This window comes from Peromyscus maniculatus, chromosome X (assembly GCF_049852395.1).
Source record: "Peromyscus maniculatus bairdii isolate BWxNUB_F1_BW_parent chromosome X, HU_Pman_BW_mat_3.1, whole genome shotgun sequence".
NCBI classification, from domain to species: domain Eukaryota; kingdom Metazoa; phylum Chordata; class Mammalia; order Rodentia; family Cricetidae; genus Peromyscus; species Peromyscus maniculatus.
Window position 1 is genome coordinate 43366939 of NC_134875.1, and position 20370 is coordinate 43387308.

Below are 20370 nucleotides of genomic sequence, written 5' to 3' on the forward strand. Positions count from 1 at the left end.
TGACAGACTACTTGAACAAGGACTTGAAACAAGCCCTGTACTTTTTCATTATGCAGTAACTGGACAAATGATACAGGACTTGACAATTAACCACAAAATTTCTTTTCAGGATTCCCTAAAGATGTCTTCACCCCCCAGAAAGCAGGAAGTAATTTTAACAAAATGATGCCCACATTCCCAAGAGATGGGATGGGAGGTTTTTGGTTGTTTAATGAGTTATGGATATTGTCATTGCTTATGATGGTTGGTTACAAGTTGTTAATTGTTAATGGTCAGGAAAAAAGCTGAACAAGGAGATTAGATTCAGAGTTTTTGTTTAAAAAAGAAGAAAAAAAAGAGAATATAGATATGCGGTAGATCATTTAATCTAGGCTGAAGAAAAAAATAAATAATAGGATAAATGGGTAGATCATTGAATCTACTCTAAAAGGAAAAAGAGAAGATATAAAAATGACAAAAGTAGATTATTGAATTTTTATGAAAATAAAAAAGATCGAATTGGGAAATGATATGGTATAAAGGGCAGTTACTGAATCTACTTTTAAAAAGGAACTACTTGTTTTAAATAGGATAAGTAATGAATTTTTTTGTCTGAATTTGTAAAATATTAATGGACTGGACATTGTTATATATTAATGGAGTTTTTCATTTGAATCTGTCAAATGTTAATGGACTAGATATCGTTAATATAATTCTTGACTGTATATATTGTATAAACTTATTGGATATAGTTTTTCTTGTATTAGTTATAAGCTTTTTTAATTTTATACAAAAAAGGGGGAAATGTGGTAGTATTGTGTTCCCTAAAATATTGTGTACCCTAATAAGCTTATCTGGAGTCAGAAAGCAGAAAAGCCACTAGATATAGAGGCCAGAAAACAATGGCACACACACCTTTACTCCTAGCATTCCAGAGGTAGAAATCCATCTGGATCTCTGTGAGTTCAAGGCCACACTGGAAACAGCCAGGCATGGTGACTCACACCTTAATCCCAGGAAGTAATGGCAGAAAGCAGCTAAGTATATAAGGCATAAAAACCAGGAACTAGAGCTGGTTAAGGTTTTAGGATTTTGAGCTGTGCAGTTCAGCTGAGGTCCATTCGGATGAGGACTCAGTGACTTCCAGTTTGAGGAAACAGGATCAGCTGAGAATTGGCAAGCTGAGGTGGCTGTGGCTTCTGTTTCTCTCATCTTTCAGCATTCACCCTAATACCTAGTCCCGGGTTTCTTTTTTATTAATGAGAACTTTTAAGATTCCTGCTACAATATGGGATATGGACATTGCCCTTGGCTGTGTCACAGAAGTTGGAGGTAAGTCTCTGTTACTGAAAATACCATATACTTCAGACACAGGACTGAAAGGATCCAAGCTTGATCTGATCTGAAAGTCTGCACCCTGAGGACTAGTTTTCATAGTCCTGGGTGCTGTGCAAGCAGCCAAGGGAAGCAAACAACAAATACACCTATCCAGCTGTGACACCAAAGTACCACAATGAAGAACTTAGCAATATACTGCTAAGCATGTATTGTGGAATAATTATTTTGTACACTGTAAAGATGTGTCTTTGCCAAGGCACCTTCTGATTGCTTTAATAAAGAGCCAAATGGCCAATAGCTAGGCAGAAAGAGGTTAGACAGGACTTCCAGGAAGAAAGAGAGCAAGAGAGATGAATCTAGGCGTGTAACAGACACCAGGGGACGTGGAGAGGAAACAGGAGGTGCAAGATGGAAGAGAGGTAAAAAGCCATGAGGCACAACATTGATTGATATAAATGGGTTAATTTAAGTTATAAGAGCTAGTGGGACAAGCATAAGCGATAGGCTGAGCCTATAATTAATAATATGTCTCCATGTCATTTTTTAATTGTAAGCTGGAGGACCAAAGGAAAAAGTGTATGCAACAGCAGCACTTACATCTTGGCTATAACCAACAGAATACTGAAGATGCTGGCACATATTTTTAATCTCAGAATAAAGGAAGCAGAGGCAGGGGGATCTCTGTGAGTTTGAGGCCAGACTACACATGGTTTTCAGTCTAGCTATGTCTAGATGGGAAAACCCTGACTCAAAAAAGAAGATAATAAAATTGGGCAGTAATAAAACCGTGATTTTTAATGTACCTATTGTTACAATTGTATTGTGGCTCAGTGCTATGCTGGGAAGGATCAAGAAGTGAGTGGGATATCCTAATTGTCTCTTCACTTATTCGCTGACTCACTTACAAGGTGAGGGGAGCTAGCTGGCCTTGCTGTCTTCTTCCACGTTTCTTTTATTATTTAAATTTTTATTTATGTTTTTTCATTTTACATATCAAACACTGTTCACCCTCCATCCCCTTGTCTTGCTTCCCCCCAAGCTCCCCTCATCCTCTCCCCTGGCAATGGGACCAGAACTTATGCCGTGTACATGAACTGGCTTTATTTTTTAATTTTTTAATTCATTTGACATACCAACCACAGATCACCCTCACATCCCTCCTCCATCTCCTCGCTCCTTCCCCCCAAGACTCCCCCCATCCCCTCCTCCGAAAGGGTTAGTACTTCCATTGGGGAACAGCAAACCCTCCCCCCATCCCCTCCTCCAAAAGGGTTAGTACTTCCATTCAGTTGAGGCAGGACCAAGCTTCACCCCCATGCATCAAGGGCAAACAAACAATCCAAGGGTAAGAAATCTAGAAGATTTTACACAATTTTTTGAACCAAGCCCTAATTCTGCTAAAAAGGGTCTCCAAAATCTGGAGTAGAATTATCATACTCCATAATGAAATGCTTGAGTTCTTCAACATGTTGCTCACCTATTTCATGCAAACTCTGCTTCATTGCAAACTGTATCGATTTCTCTAAGGAACGATCCTTTTCAACCAGCCTTTCCACCACCATCCCGAAAGTTTCACAGACTTGTCGGTAAACCTTCTCAATCTCAGTGATTTTTGATACAATCGCTTTTGAGCGAATGCTAAGCTGGCTGTCTTCACACAATTCTAGGCCCGCTGTTGTGTTTGACTCGGGTTCTTCTGTCTGGTTGATACGCAATGGTTCCTTGGATCCCATCTCAAACTTGTAAATTTCAGCCATGTTATTTACTTCTGACTTCTTGGGATTTTCATTAGCCCTCTTGCCTGCGGCAGTAGCCTGTGCCTTCTTATTCAGCAGGCTGGGGCTTTTTAACACCTTGGATGAAGAACTTGAGGGCACAGTATCTCTTGATGTTTTCAAAAACTGGATGGCTCTCTCTTTACATCTTTGTCGAGACTGATGGAATGAGCACATCCTGCTTCTACTGCTGAGACTGGATCCAAATCTGCTGTGTAGGGAGTCCTTCCCGCCCACACGTGATTCTCTCAAAAAAGGAGCGCCCTGTTTATGGGGAGAGCGTTGTCTTGAATAATGGGAAGAATAGAAACGTTTTCTTCTAAAGCCGTTTCTCATGGCCCTGTATTGAGGCTGTTGGCTTGTGGAATACTCATCTCTTGACCATCGGTAGCCATAATGGCCTCTTTTGTAGGGTGGGGCTCTTCTTGGATCCTGAGTAAAACAGCGGCCCTTGCCCCATTCTTGGTAATCAACATGACAGTAGTATCTATTGTAGCCTCCTTCCTTGCGTTTGGCTAGCAGAGAAGATCTCTTGTCTCCCAGAGGCGGTCTCTTTGGCACAACATTAATTAATCTATGGTTGCCATCACTGGGATGGTTCCAAGAAGGCGCTTTTTTTCCTGGAAGTCGCTTGTAGTCATACCATCCCTGCGCTTGTTTTCCTGGAAGTCGCTGGTAGTCACACCATCCCTCAGACCACATTTCATCTGTTTTGGAAGCCACTGGACTTCTGCGAACAGAAATGCCTACTTCCCTTCCTGTCCACTTTCAATTTCCAACCACACTCATGGCTCAGCTCAAGAATCTGTTATTGTCTAAAAATTCGTCATCGGAACTCCCCAATAGGTACGTTCCACTGATGCTGCTGAAACCGCACCAACAGCTCTCTAATTAAAATTAGGCCTACTCAACAGCACGGAAATCATGCCAGGTACTTGTAAGCTAGGAAATTAGCTGGGGCTAGTGAGGGCATGTGTGATACAGGAGAATGCAGTACTACCACTTGACTAAATCAGTACAATTTCTAAGTGAATTCCACTTCCTACAAAAAAGTGTAGCTCTCACCCCTCACCAAGAAAAGCTTCTCTTTGCAACAGAGAGAGACCATTGCAGAAAACCACAACCACTCAACGTCAGAGAACAAGTGATTGTGGGGATTTTAGCCCCAAGATACACACACAAAACTCCTGCGCCTAAGGCTCAGGGAGCATCATTAAGAGGAAGAGGAAAGATTGTAGGAACCAGAAATGAAAGTGAAGCTTCACCCATGATATTTCAACAATATGACTGCCTAAACAAGACCTGAATAAGGACAATCCAATGAATATGCTAACTTAAGGGGGAAATCTCATAGGGTTCCAACTCTAAACAAAGAACTACAGACTGCTAAAGAATTAGTCTTCCCCAGGGATCACCCTTTTAACTGGTTATCAGTATCAAGTGGTCAGCTCTGAAATCAAATACATATACAAGCAACACGAAATAGACTGGAAACATTGTATTTATATATTTGTGCATGTGTGTGTGTGTGAGTGTGTGTATGTGTTTGTGTGTGTGTGTGCATGTGATGATCAAGGAAAAGACAACATAAATTTGAGAGGCATCCAGGAGGAGAGGATATGGAAGGGAAAGAAATAGAGAAGGAAAGGATGTGATTTTTTTTCCATTTCTAAAACTTTAAAAATTAAATAAAATGTAGATAAACATTTAAAACATATAAGGCAAAAAATTGAAGCTCATAAAAAATTTATTTAACAGTGAACAAATTTAAAATGAATCAAAATTAATTTACACAATAGCAAAAAATCATAATATTCTAATAAATTTCACTAGTGAAAAATTAAATTACCTTAAACTACAAGCTTATAATATATTTATTTAACATATTGAACAAATGTAAAATTTATTAAAATTGATTTATATAACAGGAAAAATCATAATGTCATAACATTTGGTCTTTTATTTTCATTAACCCTACTATTGAAGTTACCCATACTTGAGTCATAGAACATGGCAGAATCAAGTTGGTAATGATCTAAATGTTTAATTCCTACTTGCTTCTTTTCATGTGCTGTAAGATGCTATGCAGGCTACCAAAGGAGAAAAGTCATCACCAGTCACACCTATCTATGAAACCTTTGAGCTACAACAATGATCATCATAACACTTGGCCATTGGTGTATTAGTAGCTCAAATAGTATTGGTGTAACCAACCACTTTTTGATTGGATTTAAGTTACTTTCCACAAGAGGAAACCCATACTAGCACCATTATCAGACCAAGAACATACAGCTAGCAGTCATAGGCCCTAGGGGAGAACTTATTACTGTTATGTTATACTGTAAATGCACATAGTATTAAACTGACTTATCATTACAGCCGTAGATCAATGTATCTCTTATTCCTCATCTAAGGAGCTCTGAAATGGAGTAAACGGTGGTTAACATAGTGGCCAACAACTGGCCAAGGTGCAGAGAATAAGAGACAGAAGAATGCTCAGCTTTAAAGGGAACCTCATCCTCCCTCACAGGCTTCAGAGATCATTGAAGAAGAGGACAAAGAAAGAGTATAATAATCTGAGGTGGTGGAGGAATACAAGGAACTTCTGGACACAGTAGGGCAGTAGCACATATGAACTCACTCAAAATGCAACATCATGAAAAAGAAAACAAACCTGTGCAAGCCCAAGGCAGACCAAATGCCAGCATGGAAGTGGGAGCTGGGCACACAATCCCGGTCTATGTCTAGTACCTATTGACAAGTGTTATCTGCTGGGAAAGGAAGGGCAATTTCCTTTTAAGAGTGTAGGTCTGGGAAGTTGACATTGCTCCAGCTGAAGAACAAACACCCAAGGATATCTGGCACTACACTTTGGTCTTAAAGAAACGTTTGTTGTTGTTGTTTTAAGAAGACACAAAATTAAGTGGGTAGGAATGTGGGGGAATGAGTTGAGAAATAGTTGACAGGGATAAATATGATCAAACACATAGAAAGAATCTCTCAAAAAACAACTAATGAAAAACAATTAAAGAAAAATCAATAAGACACTTTCTCCAGTGTTGTTAGATTATTTGTTTCAATGAGACCTGAGGTAATTACAGTTCAGAATGAATGGACTGCATCACTACAGGCTTTTCTTAGACCTCCAGTGCCCCCAACCCCAACAGGATGAGTGAAAGAAGCCTATGCAATACTACTTGAGCTAAGGCATCCCAAGTACATCAAGCCATGATCCATACTCTTGTATTAACATGTGGCCAATATTAATGTACGTCAAACATACTTCAAGAAACATGAAACTGGTTGAATATTTGCATGTATCAATTAGTAGGAAAGAGTAATGATCATGGGTGAAAGGCTCCATAGTAGCAGAGTAGGACTTTGGGAGTTCAAATACCACAGCAGTTTGTGAAGTGTGGAGCCTTCTCTCCTGCACTTGTTTTCTCTGAATCCCTGGGGAGAAATGCCATTACAAACCTGTGCTTTCCAGACCCCCCACCCCTTACTGGGGAGCTACTGTGGTTGATGGCTGTTTTCAAAAGACCAAGAAGCAGCTAATTAGCTAAGAATGGTGGATGCCAGAACCAGCACGAGGCATCTGCAGCTGAGATTTGTGGAAAATCAACACAACACAGACACACACAGACACAGACACACACAAAAAAAATATATAAATAAATAAATACATAAATAAAGTAATAAATAAATAAATAAAGCAATCAATTAATTAATAAACTGAGCTAACAAGAAAAACGGTGTAGTTTAAAATATTATTTCTGATGCCAGTAGGGATTGAGAGCCCAAGACGGCCAACCTTGACAAACATTAATGTAAGCCTAGGAACTGTAGCCATGTGGTTGGTCTCTTCAGAAGGGAATGTAAGGTAACTGCTTTTTCAAGAATGTATGAGAACATGTCACTCAGGCACCTTGGAGATTAAAGGGCAACCCTGACATTTGGTAGTATGGTCACTGACCTCCATTTGTTAACAGTACCATGCCAGCAGAGCTTTTTCATGTTTGCCATCCTCTTCACGCTGATGTAGCACCTACCTTTTCAGGAATGGCTTTGTACAACATTTATGGCCCCCTGAAATTCATCTAGCCCCCTTTGAAAGATACCTTAAAATTTGTGAGCTTGAAATGTAACCTTAACGAGACCGTTACTTCTGCTCCTTGTATGCTGTCTCTGTCATTCTTTGTGGTTCTTAGGTGTTCTTTTGCAGAGCTACCAGCTTAAGGCACGCTGGGATGAAGGAAAATGGGCCTTGGTGGTTCATGTTCCTGGAGTTGGGTCCATGCCAGTGGACCATGGCTGTAGACACAGATGGTGCTCACATGCTCCAAAATACAACTTGACTTCACTGCAGCTGTTGCTGCTACTACAGCGATAGCAGCCACTGCTGCTACTGTTTCTGGGATTGCTATTTCACACTTAGTTTCTACAGCTAGTAAAGTGGAGACGCTGGCAGCAAAAGTAGCTACTACAGTTAATTACTCCTTCATTCTACTGGGTATGATAAATTTAATTCAGCAGTAATATGCATTTTGATTGGCTTTAAAAGTTATAAAATTAATAAAACTTGAGTCCACTTCCTTTTTTGATACCATCTTACAAGGGCTCCAATTTGCTGTAAGGCTCGTTAAGGAAGGGAATGGCTCAGTTGCCCTAATGCACTGGCTATGGGTGGGTTAGGACTTTGGTCTTTCCTGTGTCGAACGTACAGATTGGAAGCCCAGCGCCACTTTTATATCTATGGCAGCAGTTAACCCTACAGCTCACACACAGCTGAGCTCCATTACCAATGGCTCCATTACCAATGGCTCCATTAACAAGGGGTCCATTACCAATGAAAACTAGAGAATCAGATATTGGGTCAAAACCTTATAGATCAAAGAAGTGTAGCACGAATCATAAGAGTCTTATTAATAAAATCAAACCTGAGGCCAGTTATTGGGGTGAATGCTGGTAGATCAGATGCAGAACAAGCCACAGCAATCTCACCTTGCCCATCCCTCAGCTGGTCCTGTTTCCTCAGAATGGAAGCCTCTGAGTCCTCATCCAGAATGAATCTCAGCGGAAATGTGCTGCTCCAAAGCCTGAAAGCTTCACCAGCCAAATGCTTCTACTTTCTGGTCCTCATGCCTTATATATCTTTCCTTTCTACCAACACTCCCTGGGATGAAAGGCTCATTTCTTGGGATTAAAGGTATGTGTCATCATGCCTGGCTCTTTCCAATGTGGCCTTGAACTCACAGAGATCCAGAGGGATTTCTACCTCTGGAGTGCTAGGATTAAAGGTGTGTGTGCCACCATTTTCCAGCCTTTGTATCTAGTGGCTGTTCTGTCTCTGACCCCAGATAATTTTATTAGGGTGCACAATATTTTGTTGAACACAATATTACCACAAAGAAGCACAGGAGGAGTGACCAGCTGACCTTCCCTTTCTTACCGGATAGGCAGCCAGCACACCTTCTATCCACATGTCCCAGGTCAAAGATAGTTCTTGATTAACAAGTCCCTCCCTCCTCCTTCCTGTCCAACTTCCCTATCTGTATTCCTGGCTTCTCCATGGCTAATTACATTCAGTTAGCCCCTGGTTCCAAGCCCTCATTCAATGGTACCATTATTGTTTTTTAAATTTTTTTATTTATTTACTTTTTTAAGTTACACTCATCACTCATGATATTCATTACTTACACTCATGATATTAATCACATTTGTGGTATTCATAGATTACATTTGCAGTATTCAATCAATTTTATATATATATATATAATTAATATATATATATATATATATATATTAATTTTAAATGTTAAATGTCATTTCTTGAAGGAGGTAGGAGTTTAAATACAGGCTTACAGCACAATGGGAGGACCCCAGAGGGTAGAAATGCGCTACTGATGTTTTACAATCTTGCACCTAAGCTGTTAACGCCCTTTATTTAGGATACACACACAAGGAACTTCCCTTAAGCAGTCAAGATGGTGGAATCTGGCAGGGAATTCTCACTGGGAGGATATCAAGGTCAAGGTCTGCAAGCAAGGCAACAGTTACCCAAAACGGGGGCCAGGGCCCTGCAGGTCCCCCTTTTATTAAAAAATGAGCTTCTGACTTGGGTTGGGTGGGATGTAAGCTGGTCACCTTACCCATCATGGAGACGCCTGCCCAGGCCACACAGGTGCTCTGTCTTAGGATGTTGAGTGCCCCCCAGGTATTACCCGTCTCTGAATACTCATTATCATACTGGCTCAATCATGTGTGAGCTGCATGGTTAACTGCTGCCAAAGATCTCAAAGTGGCACTGGGCTTGCAATCTGTGTGTTTGATACAGAAAAGACCAACAGAGGTCCTATCTCACCCATAGCCAGTAGGCTAAAGGCAACTGAGCCATTCCCTTCCTTAATGAGAGATACTGTACATTGAAGTCCTTGCAAGATAGTATCCCAAAAGCAACTGGAACTTTTGTTTATAAGTTTATAATTTTCAAAGCCAATTGAGATGTATATAACTAATGAATTAAATTTCTCACGCCCAATACAATGAAAGATTATCTAACTGTGGTAGCTACTTTTGCTGCCAGGGTCTCCACTGTGCTAGCTATAGTAAGCAATTATGAAATGGTAGTCCCAGAAACAGAAGCAGTGGTGTACACCATTGTTATAACAGCAACAGCGCAGCAGCAATGTCAAATTCTCTTCTGGATTGTGTGGACACCCACTGGCATGGATACAATTCCAGGAACACGAACCGCCAAGGCCCGTTTTTCTTGATCCCAGCATGACTTTAGCTGGCAGCTCTTCTGGAGAATCCAATCTCATGGCTACAGTTCCTAGGCTTACATTAATGCTTGCCAAAGCTGGCCATATTGGGCTCTCAATCTCTATTGGCATCAGAAGGGCAGATTTTTTTCATGGAGACACATTAGGTCTCTGTCATGTTGGGCTTCATCAGCAGCCACAAGGCACATTCAGTGCTCAGGAATCCAAAGAGGAACCTCATTGTACTGAGGAAAGACAGAAACCAAACTCCAGGGCCACACCAACACTAGATCGGGTCTCCTCCACGTGCTAGTAGAAAGATCCTTCCATCGCTCCAAAGGGTGATTTGCAACAGGAGCCCTCCAGTGCTTATCTGCATTGGATCCTCGAGCAGAATGCACTGATAAACTCCAGCGGAATCCACTGATAAAAAAATTTAAAATTTATAAAACAAGGGAAAGAGTGGAATGTGGAGAGGAATGATCAGTCCCTAGGTCTCCCTTTTTTGACCTTAGTAAAATATTTGTTTGTTTATTATTTCAAAATTTTTTCTTTTATTTTTTAAATTAATTAATTTTTCTATAATCAGCTTGACAGAGTATGTATTCTTATCTTAATAGTGAGATGTTTCATTGAGGTTTGCTCAGTAATTGAGTAAAACCGAAATTTATTATAGGCCACAGTCATCTTAGGGACCTCCATGCTATATATATAGCCTCCATGGTTCTGTGGGTTGTAGTGTGATTGCACTTTATTTTATATCTAGATCCCACTTATGAGTGAGTACATACCATGACTGTCTTTTTGGGTTTGGGTTACCTCACTCAGTATGATTTTTTCTAGTTCCTTCCTTTTGCCTGCCAATTTCATGCTTTCATTGTTTTTCTCTGCTGAGTAGTACTCCATTGTGTATATGTACCATTTTTTTCATCCATTCTTCAGTTGACGGGCATCTAGGTTGTTTCCAGGTTCTGGCTATGACAAATAGTGCTGCTATGAACATAGCTGAGCATGTATCTTAATGGTATGAATCAGCATTCCTTGGGTATATGCCCAAGAGTGGGATGGCTGGGTCTTGAGGTAGTTTGATTCCTAATTTTCTGAGAAACCGCCATACTGATTTCCACAGTGGTTGTACAAGCTTGCATTCCCACCAACAGTGGAGGAGTGTTCCCTTTGCTCCACATCCTCTCCAACATTGACTGTCATTGGTGTTTTTGATCTTAGCCATTGTGACAGGTGTAAGGTGGTATTTCAGAATCGTTTTGATTTGCATTTCTCTGATGATTAAGGATGTTGAGCATTTCTTTAAATGTCTTTCAGCCAAGGGTGATTCTTGATTTGTGAATTCTGTTTAGCTCATTAGCCCATTTTTTTATTGGACTGTTTAGTATTTTGATGTCTAGTTTCTTGAGTTCTTTATATACTGTGGAGATCAATCCTCTGTCAGATGTGGGGTTGGTGAAGATCATTTTCCCATTCTGTTGGCTGTCTTTTTGTCTTATTGACAGTGTTTTTCTCCCTGCAAAAGCTTCTCAATTTTGAGAGCTCCCATTCATTAATTGTTGTGCTCAGAGTCTGTGCTGTTGGTGTTATTTTTAGGAAATGGTCACCGGTGCCAATGCATTCAAGAGAACTTCCTAATTTCTTTTCTACTAATTTTAGTGTCATTGGATTTATGTTCAGGTCTTTGATCCACTTGGACTTGAGTTTTGTGCATGGTGACAGATATGGATCTATTTGTAATCTTTTACATATTGACATCCAGTTATGCCAGCACCATTTGTTGAAGATACTTTCTTTTTTCCATTGTATAGTTTTGGCTCCTTTGTAAAAGACCAGGTGTTCATATGTGCATGGATTAACGTCAGGGTCTTCAATTCGATTCCCTTGGTCCGTATGTCAGTTTTTATACCAGTACCAAACTGTTTTTAATACTATAGCTCTATAGTAGTGTTTGAGGTCAGGGATGGTGATGCCTCCAAAGGTTGCTTTATCGTATAGTATTCTTTTAGTTATCCTGGGTCTTTTGGTTTTCCATATGAAGCTGAGTATTTTTCTTTCCAAGTCTGTGAAGAATTGTGTTGGGATTTTGATGGGGATTGCATTGAATCTGTAGATTGCTTTTGGTAAGATTGCCATTTTTACTATGTTAATCCTATCTATCCAAGAGCATAGGAGATCCTTCCATTTTCTGATTTCTTCTTCAATTTCCTTCTTTAGAGATTTAAAGTTCTTATCAAAAAGGTCCTTCACTTGTTTAGTTAGTGTTATCCCAAGGTATTTTATATTATTTGTGGCCATTGTAAAGGGTGATGTTCCACTGACTTCTTTCTCAGCCCTTTTATCATTTGTGTATAGGAGGGCTACTGATTTTTTTGAGTTGATCTTGTATCCTGCCACTTTACTGAAGGAGTTTCTCAGCTGTAGGAGTTGCCTGGTAGAGTTTTTGGGGTCACTTATGTATACTATCATATCATCTGCAAATAGTGAAAGTTTGACTTCTTCCTTGTCAATTTGTATCCCTTTGATCTCCTTTTGTTGTCTTATTGCTCTAGCTAGAACTTCTAGTACTATATTGAATAAATATGGGGAGAGTGGACAGCCTTGTCTTGTTCCTGAATTTAGTGGTATCGCTTTGAGTTTCTCTCCATTTAATTTGATGTTTGCTGCTGGCTTGCTATAAATTGCCTTTATTATATTTAGGAATGTTCCTTGTATTCCTGATCTTTCCAAGACCTTTATCATGAAGGGGTGTTGGATTTTGTCAAAGGCTTTTTCAGCATCTAATGAGATGATCATGTGGTTTTTTTCTTTCAGTTTGTTTATATGATGTATTACATTGACACATTTTCATATGATGAACCATCCTTGCATCCCTGAGATGAATCCTACTTGGAAGTGATGGATCATTGTTTTGATGTATTCTTGGATTCGGTTTGTCAATATTTTGTTGAGTATTTTTCCATCAATGTTCATGAGGGAGATTGGTCTGTAGTTCTCATTCTTTGTTGCATCTTTGTGTGGTTTGGGTATCAGGGTCATTGTAGCCTCATAAAAAGAGTTTGGTAGTGTTCCTTCTGTTTCTATTGTGTGGAACACTTGGAAGAGTATTGGTATTAGTTCTTCTTTGAGTGTCTGGTAGAATTCTGCACTGAAACCATCTGGTCCTGGGCTACTTTTTTGCTTGGGAGACTTTTGATGACTGTTTCTATTTCTTTAGTGGTTATTGGTCTATTTAAATGGTTTATCTGGTCTTGATTTAATTTTGGTATGTGGTATTTATCCAGAAAATTGTCCATTTCTCCCTGGTTTTCCATTTTTGTGGAGTACAGGTTTTTGAAGTATGATCTGATGATTCTCTGGATTTCCTCCTTGTCTGTTGTTATGTCTCCTTTTTCATTTCTGATTTTGTTAATTTGGGTGCTCTCTCTTTGCCTTTTGGTTAATTTGGCTAGGGATTTGTCTATCTTGTTGATTTTTTCAAGAACCAACTCTTGTTTCATTGATTTTTTTTGTATTGTTCTCTTGTTTTCTATTTCATTGATTTCAGCCCTGAATTTGATTGTTTCCTGGTGTCTATTTCTCCTAGGTGAGTTTGTTTCTTTTTGTTCTAGAGCTTTCAGTTGTGCTGTTAATTCCTTGGTATGGGATTGCTCCATCTTCTTTAGGTGTGCATTTAGAGCTATGAATTTTCCTCTTAGCACTACTTTCATAGTGTCTCATAAGTTTGGGTATGTTGTACTTTCCTTTTCATTGAATTCTAGGGAATCTTTAATTTCTTTCTTTATTTCTTCCTTGACCCATTGATGTTTCATGTGGGCATTATTCAGTTTTCATGAGTTTGTGGGTTTTCTATAATTTTTGTTGTTGTTGAGGTCTACATTTAAGGCCTGGTGGTCTGATAAGATACAGGAGATTATTTCAATTTTTTTGTGTCTTTTGAGATTTGTTTTGTGGCCAAGCATGTGGTCAATTTTTGAGAAGGTTCCATGGGGTGCTGAGAAGAAGGTATATTCTCTTGTGTTAGGATGGAATGTTCTGTAGATACCTATTAAGTCCATTTGAGTCATAACATCTGTTGGGTCCTTTATTTCTTTGTTAAGTTTCAGTCTGGTAGATCTGTCTTTTGGTGAGAGTGGTGTGTTAAAATCTCCCACTACTAATGTGTGGGGTTTGATGTGCATTTTAAACTGTAGTAGTGTTTCTTTTATGAATGTGTGTGCTTTTGTATTTGGAGCATAACTGTTTGGAATCGAGACTTCATCTTGGTGGATTTTTCCTGTGATCAATATGTAATGTCCATCCTGATCTCTTTTGATTGATTTTAGTTTGAAATCTATTTTATTAGATATTAGGATAGCTACACCAGCTTGTTTCTTAGGTCCATTTGCTTGGAAAGCTTTTTCCCAGCCCTTTACTTGGGGTAGTGTCTGTCTTTGAAGTTAAAGTGTGTTTCTTGTATGCAGCAGATGGATGGGTCCTGTATTCTTATCCATTCTGTTAGCCTGTTTCTTTTTATAGGTGAGGTGAGACCATGGATATTGATGGATATGAATGACCAGTGATTGTTAATTCCTGTTATTTTTTTGTGGTTGTGTTGTGTTGTCCTTCTTTGGTGTATGTTGGTGTGGGATTATCTATTGCTTGGTTTTTCATGGAGATGTTTAGCTTCTTTGGGTTGGAGTTTTCCCTTCTAGTGCTTTCTGTAGGGCTGGGTTTCTGAACAGGTATTGATTAAATCTGGTTTTATCCTGAAATATTTTGTTTACTCCGCCTATGGTGATTGAGAGTTTTGCTGGGTATAATAGTCTGGGTTGGCATCTCTGGTCTTTTAGTGTCTGCATAAGATTTGTCCATGACCTTCTAGCTTTCATAGTCTCTATTGAGAAGTCTGGTGTTATTCTGATGGGTTTGCCTTTATATATTACTTGGTCTTTTTCCTTTGTGGCTCTTAATATTTTTTCTTTGTTCTGTGTGTGTTTAGTGTTTTGATCATTATGTGGCGAGGGGACTTTTTCTTTGGATCCAGTCTATTTGGTGTTCTGTAAGCTTCTTGTATCTTCATAGGTATTTCTTTCTTTAGGTTACGAAAGTTTTCTTCTATGATTTTGTTGAATATATTTTCCGTGCCTTTGACTTGGTATTCTTCTCCTTCTTCTATCCCTATTATTCTTAGTTTTGGTCTATTCACGGTGTCCTAAATTTCTTGGACGTTTTGTGTTACGACTTTTTTGTCTTTAGTGTTTTCTTTGCCTACGAATCTATTTTTTCTATTGTGTCTTCAGGGTCAGAGATTCTCTGTTCCATCTCTTGCAATCGGTTGGTTATGCTTATCTCTGTAGTTCCTGTTTGTATATTCAGGATGTCTATTTCGAGCATTCCCTCAGCATGTGTTTTCTTTATTGTATCAAATTCATTTTTCAGATCATGGAATGTTTCTTTCATCGTTTTAATTGCTTTTTCTTGGCTTTCTTTGATTTCTTCCCATTTTTTTTGTTCGTTTTTTCTTCCATGTCTTTAAGGGAGTTTTTTATTTCCTCTTTAATGGAGTTTTTCATTTCCTCTTTAAGGGAAGTTTTATTTCCTGTTCAATGGAGTTTTTTATTTCCTCTTTAAGGGAATTTTTTTATTTCTTCTTTAAGGGCCTCTATCATCTTCTTAAAGTCATTTTTAAGATTGAATTCTTCTGTTTCTTCTGTCTTGGTATGTTCAGGTCTTGCAGGTATAGAATCACTAGGTTCTGATGTTGCCATATAGGTCTGTATGTTGTTGCCTGTATTTTTGCACTGGCGTCTACTCATCTCTTCCTCTGCTCTGTGCAGGTGGTGTCTGTGTCTGAGAGTGCCTCTCTTGTTCTAATTTTTAGTCTTGGTTCACTAGGAGTTCTTGGTTAAATTGGTGCTATTGGGCTGTTTCTTCAAGAGCAGCTGATCTCAGTCAGTGAAGTATATACTTATGATTCTGGTGATCTGGTTTGGTTGCTGGGCAGCACCTTCTTCTGTGTTCCCAGGTCACATTTTGTTCATTCTTCAACTCCTCAGTTGATCTTGTTTCTTCAGACTTCAAACTGTAGGGATCGGAATCTTCTCCCGGATGGAGTTCAGCTGAGCAGAGTAGTCTCACCAACATCTCCAAGTTGTTGGGTTTTGCAGGATCAGCAGCTGGGCCCTGAGTTGGCCTCAGAAGGAATGTTCAGAATCATTCTGGTTCTGTCCCTCGGAGATAGCTTCTTCCCAGGGTGTTGGGATTAAAGGCACCCCTGTTCCAAGCTCTTGATTAAGAGCTTGTTTTCACCAGCTCTTCAGTGGGTAATAGCTCAGTTTCTGGTCTTTATTGCATCTGTGTTTCAGCTGCCGTGTTCTGGGCCTGCCTGATTGCATTGAATACATAGATTACTTTTAGTAAGATGGACATTTTCATCCTATTAATCTTACTAGACTATGAGCATGAGAGTTCTTTCCAGATTTTGGTTTTGTCTTTCATTTCTTTCTTCAGTGTGTAAAGTTTTCATTGTACAAGTCTTTATCTTCCTTGATTAGATTTATTCCAAGTTATTTTTGATCCTATTGTGAATGGATTGTTTTTATGGTTTCTTGGTATGATTTTCATCTATATACAGGAAAACTAGAGATGTTGTTTTTTTAATTTTGTATCCTATAACATTGCTGTATATATTTTTCAGCTCTATTTGTCCTGTGGAGTCTTTGGGATCTTTTATGTGCAGAATCATATCTTCACATAGGTGTATGAGACTTCTATCTTTACTATATGTATCCCCTTTATCACCTTGTTTAATTACTCCACCAAGGACTTCAAGAATTTATTGAAAAAGAGTAGAAAGAGTGGCCATTCTTGTCTTGTTCTTGATTTTAGCAGAAATGATTTCAGTTTTTCTCCATTTATCATGATGTTTCTTGTGGGCTTGTAGTGTGTGTGTGTGTGTGTGTGTGTGTGTGTGTGTGTGTATGTGTGTTGGTGGGTGTGGGTGTATGCTGCATATGTGAGTTTATTCTTACAAAGTATATTAACAAATAATTTTCCCTTAACCCAGTTGCAACATCTGTATGATTACCACCCTGCATATAATGCCAGTATAATTCTGTAGCTATCAAAGAGGAAAGGCAGAAGTTTTGTACAAAAACCATGACTTTACAAATATAAACTTAACATTCACATAATCTTTGTTTTAATTACAATTGTGACCTCAGACCAGTTGACAGGGGACTTATATATTGTCATTATTAGGTTGAAATATCAACCCTCTATCCCTAGATTCTCGAGGACTTCTGTCATGAAGAGATGTTGGATTTTCTTAAAGGCATTTTAGGCATCTAATGAGCTGCTCGTGAGGCTTCTCTTCTTGAGTCTCTGTGGTGCATTAAATCTACTGGTTTACATGTATCAAACCATCCCTGCTTCTCTGGGATGAAATCAAATTATCTTTTGGATGTGGTCTTGAATTTGGCTTGCAAATATTTTAATGGAAATTTTTGTGTTTATGTTCATCAGAGAGATTGGCCTATATACTTTTTTGTTGGGTTTTTGACTGGTTTTGGTATCAGGGAAATGCTGGCTTAGTCAAACAAATTTGGAATTGTTACTACTTTCTCTATTTTATAGAACAACTTGAGGAGTATTAGTGTTAATTCTCCTTTGAAAGTCTGGCAGAATTCTGGGTTGAATCTCTCTGGCCTGGGTGTTTTTAGTTGGGAGAGTCTTTCTAATTTTGTTTTTTACTTTTTATGATATGATGTTGTAGAAATTCTTTTAAAAATCTTTAAGTACCATGTGAGATCACAGCTGAAAACAACAGTATGACATGATTACTGACCCTAAGACATTCTATTGCCACTGCTTGGTGTTTGCCTGGAGTTTGCCAGCAGAGGGATTTTTCTGCTGAGGTCCTGGCACACAGAACATGTTTTTTTGAGCTCTTTTATTCTTTCTTTAATTTTTTCATTCATTTTTATTTTCTTTCAGATTTAATTTTTAATGTTAATATTTACTGATATTTATTAATTCTTTGGAAATTGCATGCAATGATTTTAAGTTTTGATTTTTGTAATTTAAAGATTTTTTTTCATTTGCCATCACAACCACAGTTCCTCCTCCCTCACCTCCTCTCTTTCACCCCCCACCTTCCCCCCACTCCATCCCTTATCCATTCCTCAGAGAGGGTAAGGCTTCCCATGGGGAGTTAACAAAGTCTGGCATGTTGAGTTGAGGCAGGACTAATCCCGCTCCCCCTGTATCAATGTATCCCAAGGCATAGGGAATGGACTCCAAAAAGCCAGTTCATGCACCATGGATAAATCCTTGTTCTACTGCCAGTAGTCCCACAAACTGCCCAAGCCACACATCTGTAACCCACATTAAGAGGGCCTAGTTCAGCAACCCCAGAGAAACCAGGTAACAAGGAGGACCCTAATAGAGACGTGCATAGATCATTGTGCAAAGGGGGTATAGATAAGATCTCCTGTGTAAATAGTGAGCATGGGGAAAGGTAAGGGAAGGTGGCAAGAGAACATCAGGGAACTAGGTAGTTGAGCTGGGGGTGGGGGAAAAGAGAGGGTGAGCAAGGAAAGAGATACCTTTTTCTATTTATTTAAATTTTTAATAATTTTACCTACCAACCACAGATGTCCCTCTCGTTACTTTTCCTGCTCCCCTCAGCATCTCTCCCCCTACTTCCCATCTCCTCCTCCAAAATTGTAAGGCCTCCCATGAGGAGTCAGTCAGCAAAGCCTGGTACATTCAGTAGAGGCAGATCTCAGCCCCTCACCCCTGCATCAAGAGTAAGCAAGACAGGTGATGGGTCAAGAAAGCCAGCTCATGCACCAGGGGTAGAGCCTGATGCCACTGCCAGGGGCCCCTCAAACAGACCAAACTACACAATTGCCCCCCTATGCAGAGGTCCTAGTCCAGTCCCATGCAGGTTCCACAGCTGTTGGTCCATAGTTTGTGAGTTCCTACTATCTTGGATCAGTTGTTTCTGTAGATTTTTCCCATCATGATCTTGACCCCCGCTTGCTCATATAATCCCTCTTCCTTCCCTTCTACTGGACTCCCAGAGCTCGACCTGGTGCTTGGTTGTGGATCTCTGCATCTGCTTCCATCAGTTACTGGATGAAGGATCTATGATGACAGTTAGGGTCTTCACCAATCTGATTACCAGGGTAGGCCAGTTCAGGCACCCTCTCCACTATCATTAGTAGTCTATGCTGGGGTCTTCCTTGTGGATTCCTGGGAATTTCCCTAGCACCAGGTTTCTCCCTGACCCCATAATGGCTCCCTCTATCAAGATGAACCCAGCTAAGACTCTAAAAGTCCAGTCAAAGACAGGGAGGAGGGACTATATGAGCAAAGGGGTCAAGATCATGGTGGGAAAATCTACAGAGACAGCTGACCCAAGCTAGTTGGAGCTCACTGACTCTAGATTGACAGCTGGGGAACCTGCATGGGACCGAACTAGGCAATACTGTTTTAATATCTCTTTTCAATTCTCATTATATTGGTTAGGAGATTTCAGTTATTTTGATTAGTTTAGCTTATCATTTGTCTGTTTATCTTTTCAAGGAACCAACTCTTCGTTTCATTGATTCTTTGTATATTTTGTTTCTAGTTCATTGATTTCAGCCCTGATTGATAGAGACCTTTAAAGAAGAAATGAAATTTTCCCTAACTAACTAATTAACTAACTGTTAATATTTGTTCTGACCACCATGTATACTGTGCCTCATGCACTGCACATACACACTTTGTATACACACACATACACAGTCATACACACACATAAATTTAAAAGACAAAGTAAACTTCAAAAATAATTCTGCCGTGCTGAATGTGTTACAAGAGTCCTCTTATCTTATCATTGGGTGATGATAGCAGGAGGATGTCGTGGACAAGACAGTTTGAAAAATAATAGAGGAAGAGATCCTAAATCTATTCCGGTATCAAATCACCTTGAAGTATACACAAACTTGAGAAAGAGCGATGGCTACGTACAGGAAGTTCCCAGTTCCATGCCTGGTTCACCGACTAAACCTTGATAAACCTTGTAGGGATGCAGAAACTCAATGGAGGGGTAACATCTTTTGTATTGTTTTGTGTATTTTGTCATTCATTATCATTCTAGACGATAGAGGAGGAAGCGTAAGTATACGTACATTTGAGTAAAAACACAGCAAAGAAAAGAATACCCATGGCTATATGTGAACATAATATTCATCGTGGTAAATAAGTAGGAACTATGATATCAATCTCTTCAGAAACTTTAAGTTTTAAATAATGCTGCATTGGAGGCTTATGCTTCAGAATGAGTAACAACAAATACAAGGATACAGAGGCACACCCACAAATACAGACAATGCTCTCATTTGTAAATAATTTGCATTTTTACCTGTATTTTAAATAGGACTTGCTCTTCTTAAGCATATTATGTATTATTACAGACTTTTGTATCTGAAACAATTTCTTATTAAAAATTTTAAATTTTAAGTTTCATTATTGCT

General features: G+C 39.2%; 1 protein-coding gene across 1 annotated transcript; it reads right to left on the minus strand.

Annotated features, from left to right (window-relative positions):
• Positions 1–2714: 2714 nt before the first annotated feature.
• LOC143271011 (periphilin-1-like) lies at positions 2715–3428 on the minus strand. The gene is made up of 2 exons (XM_076562698.1): positions 3171–3428; positions 2715–3050 (listed from the first exon to the last, which is right to left on the minus strand). Exons 1-2 carry the CDS (start codon positions 3426–3428, stop codon positions 2715–2717), a joined length of 594 nt encoding a protein of 197 aa, XP_076418813.1.
• Between the last annotated feature and the right edge of the window lie 16942 nt (positions 3429–20370).

What these genes read in the sequence shown, in the direction of transcription:
- LOC143271011 (XM_076562698.1), bottom strand. Translation starts at nt 3,428, where the DNA reads ATGAGAAACGGCTTTAGAAGAAAACGTTTCTATTCTTCCCATTATTCA. An exon ending in CCTCAAGTTCTTCATCCAAG is followed by an intron (nt 3,051 to 3,170) that starts GTGTTAAAAAGC and finishes TACAAGTTTGAG; the next exon opens with ATGGGATCCAAGGAACCATT.